Here is a 6,716-nt window from a genome sequence, read left to right on the forward strand (position 1 = left end):
CTTTGTGCTTTTTCACCTTTTGTCTGAGCTGAGGGTGATTACACAAGCAAACAGGCTCCTCTAGGCTGAACACTGCCAAGCCAATTTCATCTGGGGTTTTCCCACTAGCTCCCCACCCCCACGCCCACGGCGGGCCAAAGCCTCCCATGTCATTCCCACTATGTGTGGGTTCCATTCAGCTCCCAACTAAGTTCTACAGATGGATTAAATAGTAATCGCTGAAATCACTAGTTCCAGGCGATCCTTTGAGGGCTGCACCTGGATACTCAATTCTCGTGGAGAGGCTACCTGTGGTTCGTGGTGGCTCGTGAATCCTGCGATTCCAGGTCTACCATCGTGTTGGGAGTCGGCTCGGCTGTGGCGCCCCTAGTACCACAGGACCAGGCACTGTGCACAACGTTGCTGTGGGCGAGCCCATCCTTGCAGCCGCTGTGCTAACCCGTCTGGCCCAGGGCCTTCTTTGCGCTGTCCCTCTACCAACGGACGTGATGTCCTGTTCCAGACACTGGTCTCCTCCCGGCCTTCGCTCATCCCCGGAACACGCTCAGAATGGTCTGCACGCAGGCTCTGAACCCTAAGATTCTTCTCCCAGTTTCCGAATCTTCAAGAAGAAGAGAATCCTTCCCAAGACCCCCCTGGCTGGCGGTAAAGGCCTCGAGAATGCCGGGCCCAGGGGGCAGCTAGCTCTTCCAGAATTTCCCTCAGGAACCCCCGACGACGACGACAACGACGACAGAGACCTTCCTTGTCCAGACGCGCCCACTAGGGGGCCGAAGATCCCCATCTGGTTCGCAGCACCGGAAGTGGCGGGCCGTGCTTCCGGCCGCCCTGGCCCGCTAACTCCCGCCGGCGCGTGCCGCCCAGGGCGGGTGGAGGCGCGCAGCGTAACGATCGTTTGCGTGGACGGTCGGCGGGCGGCGGCGTGCGGATGGAGGCCTCGGCCCTGCGCCGGGCGAGGCGGGCCAGGAAGAAGGCCCGGGAGGGGAGCTCCTGGCTGTCCTGTCCCGCAGGCCTCTTTCTCTCCGCCCTCCTCGTGCTGGCGCCCTCTTCAGGTGAGGCCCCGTGGGGCGCCGCCTCCCGGAGCCCCGTTTTAACCGCAGCGCCACCCTCTCGCTGCGGCCCGGGGCATCCTGGAATTGCAAGGCGAAAACAACCCTTATGCTCCTTCAAATGATGGGATGGGTTTGCCCGAACATCATATCTCCTCTGTCTCCATCGCTGTGTCTCCCTCTATCTAGTTATCCACTCACCTCCACCAGCCCTCTCCCCCCCTAAAAAACGAATAAGCAAAACAACAGAAAACAATGTAATGCTTTCTCTCCCGCTTCCTCCCATTTTGTTTGTTCAGCACGTGGGGATTCAACTGTGGGATCCTATCGAACAACCCGAAAGATTCTTGCATTTATGTTGTTGGACAGGAAGGAGCTCTGGGTGGCTTAGTTGCTGTGCACTGGGCTGCTAACTGCAAGCTCAGCAGTTCAAAACCTCCAGCCGCTCGCGAGAGGGAGGCAGGGTTTAAACTGACAGGAGCACTTTTACCTTGTCTCTTAGGGTCTCGATGAGTGAGGTTGGGCTTGGTTTTATGCTCAATTGAGGCGCAGATGCGCACTACGTCTTGTTTGCATTTGTGAACGCTTCTGTAAGACTGGGCATAAACACAAAACATTCACCAAAAGCATTTCTGTGTGGAACCAGTTAAGTATACTCGTCCCAAAGAACTGGACGAGAGGAAGGGTGCTCACTCTTGAGTAGGCTTCAACATTACCTGGATGGCTTCTTAGGACCTTGTTGACTGGGTCTTACCCCCAGTTTTATTCCACGGATTTGAAGTTCGTCTGGCAATGATATCTAATAAGAGAGCTTTACTTTTTGAATAGAAGGCATGCAGAGGAACTCTACATTTATGTAGAATTAATGTATAAATAGATCATCAAAGCATATTTTATTGAAGATTTAAAGTTGAATTGACCGCTCAACTCCCCAATTCAGCATATGAACCACTTGCCATATTTACATTTCAGTCTGTTAACTTTGCTGATGTTTTCTTATGTATACCCTATGCAATGATGAGTTGTGCCTAATAAATACTTAAATGCATTTTAAAATTAGTTCCGTTGCTTTTGTATTATCAGTGAAAGTTGAGGTATTATCAGTGATAATTGAGCGCCACCTATTGGTTTCACTTACAAACTGCAGAAATGCTGAGATTTTTCATGTTTTGAAATGTTGCTAACAGCATTTCTTCTATGTAACCAGCGAATTGAAGTACTTTTCTATCTTAATTCAAAATTAGCCTTAAGAAGGTGGTGAGCATAAAAAAGGAACAAGATAGAATTTGATGTTGACTTCAGAAGTTGTTGTTTGAATTTTGGGTTCAAATTGTTGATTCTCTCAAAGTAAAACATCTCCCCAAATTGATAAATAAAAAGCACAAAGGAGACTCATAAAAGTGCTAAAATTGTTTAAATAATGGAAGTGAGAAAACAAGTCCTCATAAGTGTAAAATAGAAGGGCTGTGTGATGTAGGAATGCCATCGGGAAGCAAAAGGACAAATGATTAGCAATTACAAGATCCACTAGAATTCAGACACAACGAAAGGCCATTCTTCTACTCAATATACGGGAATAGCCAAAGATATCCCTTTAATTGCCCTGAAAGTCCAGCAAGCTATATGAACATGGTTCATGATCTTACCCTTTTGCTTTTGTTTTAAAAATTATACCAGGCTATCTCTTGATAACATAACAAGATCAGACATAAGAAGTTTATCATTGATATTTGGTGCTGCAATAACAGAAATACCCAAAGTGTATGGGTTTATTAAGGACATTTTCTCACGGTGTAGGTTGCTTGGAGTCCAATTAAAGTGCTTGTTTTGGGAAAGCTTTCTGTCTCTGGAGGCTCTGGAGAAAGGTCTCTGTTGAGCTCGTGGGCAATTATTATGTAGTACGGCACCTTTCTTCCCCTATCTCTGCTTCTCTTGCTTGCTTATTTAATTTAATTTAATTTAATTTTATTTATATCTTCACAGAATTCAATGTGTCTCATTTGATCATATCGAATTAACATAACAAAAACCACCCACAATCAAGTGGGGTTATAAGAGGCAAAGACGTTTGTATTTACAACACATGTTCTGGAAGGACACAATTCAATTAATAAGAATAGTATAAGAACTATGCCATCTATAAATTTTAAAGACCTGATATAAGTATAGTATTTTACAGTTTGTATAATATTTCATGCGGACATTTAAGAATGGAGTTCTAGTTAGTCCTAATGTGAGTGGGGAAACTGAAGCTTCTAGAGCAGTGGTTCTCAACCTTCCTAATGCCGTAACCCTTTAATATAGTTCCTCATGTTGTGGTGACCCCCCAACCATAAAATTATTTTCATTGCTACTTCATAACCGTAATTTTGCTACTGTTTTGAATTGGACGACCCCTTGAAAGGGTCGTATGACCCCCCAGGTTGAGAACTGCTGTTCTAGAGATTCCGGTGACCTTCCTAAGACCAGTTACAATGGTAGAACTTAAGCTGAAGTCTTTAGATTTAGACTATAAACTTTGAATTCTGTACCATCATTACATGTGTTAAAGGTTGAGTACAATGCTTGATTGCATGTTTTATACTGCATGTCCCACTTGTTCTCTGCACCCTGTTACGTCTGTCTTATTTGTTCAGTCAATAATGACTGAAGACATCAGATATGTCATATTTAACAATTATTGTGCATAGGAGGTGATTGAAAATACCATGGCTTGAGTTAGGCACAAATTAGTTTTCATAGTAATATTTTTGCTTTTCAACACTTTAAAGAGGTCTCCTGCAGCAGATTTGCCTAATGTAATATTTCCTTTGATTTCTTGACTGCTGCTTCCATACGAATTGATTGCAGATCCAAGCAGGATTAAATCCTTGACAATTCAGTTTTTTCTCTGCTGCGCATGGTGCTGCTACCTATTTGTGAGGATTCCCATTTTCTTTACATTGAGTTTTAATCTATAATGAAGGCTGCAATCCTTATTCTTCATCAGTAAGTGCTTGAAGTCCTCATTACTTAGCCAGCAAGCAAGGTTGTGTCATCTGCATATCATAGGTAGTAAGCTTTCCTCTAATCCTGATACCATGTTCTTCGCTTCATTTGAATTATGGTGCTGCAAAGAATATTGAAAATACCCTGGACTGACAAAAGACCAAACACATCTGTCTTTGAAGTACAATCAGAATGCACTTTAGAGACAAGGGTAATATGTTGTTAGGAGAGACTAATCCCTGCTTGGTAAACTAGAGGGGTAGCAAAAAGAAGAAGGCCCCCAACAAGATGGATTGACACGGTGACTACAACAATGGGGTCAAATAGTTGTGAGGATGGCGCAGAACCAGGCAGTGCTTCGTTCTGTCATAGGTTGGGTTGCTCTGAGTTGGAACTGACTCAATAACACCTAACAATAACAATTCCTATTTCATACTACAAGAGTAATGGTGATGCAGTAGCTATAAACTGCTGCAAACTAAAAGGCTAGTGGTTGAAACCTACCCAGGAGCACTGTGGGAAAAAGATCTAACAATCTCCTCAAATAAAGATTCCAGCTTAGGTAATACTGTGCAATACTTCTGCTCTTTCACCTGGAGTCTCTATGAGTTAAAATCAATTCAAGAGTCCCTAATAATATTCTATTTTTACTATGAGCAAGGTTTGTATACTTACACTGATTCTTGACATAAATCTTCATCCTGCCATAAAAGATATTTATAATCCAATAAGGAAAATATATGTGCATAAAGAATTATATAGTGAGTCTAATGATGCTCCAATGATGTGCTATGCCAGAAGCAAACACAAAACCCACCACCAAGTTGATTCTAGCTCATGGCCACCTTCTATAGAGTATCCAAGTCTATAAATCTTTGTGGAAGCAGAGAGTCTCATCTTTCTCCTATGGAGAGGCTGGGGGTTTGAAAGACCAAGATGCTGTTAACAGTCCAACACATAGGACACATAAATCAAAATGACAAATAGGAAATTTGATGGGGAAAGATCTTGTGATTTCATTACAGAAGTTTAGGGAATTTGGTCTTTTAAACATGAAGACTTTATTCTTTCTATGTGGATATAGAAAGAGCTAGAAATGAGATATAGTTGGGGGATATGAGAAGCAGCAGGTAAATTCATTTCATTGGAACAAATGAAGGACAGTAGAGTTGGGCAGAGTATCATTGAGAAGACTAAGTTTGGGCACTCCCCTTCAACTGAGATAAACTATGCTACGATGTTATACTATTTTAATTTCTTGTAATTTCTCTAAACTGTTCATTATTCCTCTTATTTTCTGTTTGTTTTTGACAGTTGGATATTTGATTCGATTTCCAAGAGGATTTCATTTGTCCCAAGATTTGGTGAAAATAGTGGGTTCAACAAATTTTCCAGGTATATGTAAATGCATTCTCTGTAACTTTAAGAACATAATTGCTGCCTGTAGTTTACTTTTCCAGTTCTTTGGAAAAGACTAAATAATTTTTCTGTTTATCCTTGACTCTTTCTATATGATGGCCCCTTTTATTTTATAGGATTGGGTGAAATTTATTTCCATATGACTAGATTCATCGAGGTCTAATGGGTATAACAGCTTAATGTGTGCAAAGAATGATTATTGTAAAAGTTTATCTAGTTAATGCTGCCTAAGATATTTTTGCTTGTTATTATGTAATTTATGTAGTAATATTACAACAAGGTTCCTGTTTCAACTCTCCCATCAACTCAATGGAAGAAAGCTATAATTGCATGCGTGGTTAGAGTTTCACAGTCTTAGAAACCCTATACAGGATCTCTGTTGGAATCAGCCCAGTAACAGGAGGCTTGATTTGGGGTTTTATAGTAATAGCAAATGTATGCAACTTATATATAGTAAACCTATTTCAATGAGATCTACACATTATGAAGATTTAAAAGTATTAGAGGTTTTGATATGGTTATATGAAACACAACTATACTTTTTTACATATTTTTATTGACAATTGATACTCATGCCACAAAATACTGCCTCTTAAAGTATAATTAAGTAGTTTTTAGCATATTCACCAAGTTACTAAATGATTAAAACCAGTGGGTATCAGTGAATTCCAAGTCATGGTGACCCCATGTATAACAGTAGTTTTCAATGGCTATTTTTTTTTTTTTTGCAAGTAGATCACAGGCTCCTTTTTGATAGATGCCTTCGAGTGTAATTGAACCTCTAACCTTCAGTTAGCAGTTGTATGCATTAACTGTCCTACCTTGAGACTCCATGCAATAACTAAAAGAATCAAACCAAACCCACCGGTGGTGAGTTGATTCAAACATAGGGACCCTTGAATTGGCCCATAGGGTCTCCAAGGCTGTACGTCTGTATGAAAGCAGACAGACTGTCACATCTTTCTCCTGCAGTCCTGGTGGTCTCAAACTATCCATCTCTTGGTTCTCAGCTAAGTGCTTTAATCACTGCCCCATCAACATTTAATTCTAGGAATGTGCAATGAGAAAATTTCACACCCATTCAGTAAAACTACCCCCCCCCCCCCCCCACCCCCCCTCCTCCAATTCTACCTTACAAATCCAGCTAGATCAGAGCATGTACATGGGTACAAATAGGAACTGGAAACACAGGGAATCCAGGGTGGATATTCCCTTCAGGACCAGTGGTGAGAGAGTGGTGATTGATACTCAGAGGGTGGA

The 6,716-nt window shown here is 41.9% G+C and overlaps 1 protein-coding gene across 1 annotated transcript in view; it reads left to right on the forward strand.

The window, feature by feature from the left end:
* The first annotated feature begins 928 nt into the window (after positions 1-928).
* LOC101664570 (zona pellucida binding protein) overlaps positions 929-6,716 on the forward strand; it is a 129,446-nt gene continuing 123,658 nt past the window's right edge. Inside the window, exons 1-2 of the mRNA XM_004708055.2 lie at positions 929-1,052; positions 5,352-5,432. Coding sequence (XP_004708112.1) covers positions 929-1,052; positions 5,352-5,432 — 205 coding nt within the window. The remainder of the gene's footprint in view (positions 1,053-5,351; positions 5,433-6,716) is intronic.

This window comes from Echinops telfairi, unplaced genomic scaffold (genome assembly GCF_000313985.2).
Source record: "Echinops telfairi isolate 266 unplaced genomic scaffold, ASM31398v2 ScPeMD7_7;HRSCAF=31, whole genome shotgun sequence".
In the NCBI taxonomy this organism is placed as follows: domain Eukaryota; kingdom Metazoa; phylum Chordata; class Mammalia; order Afrosoricida; family Tenrecidae; genus Echinops; species Echinops telfairi.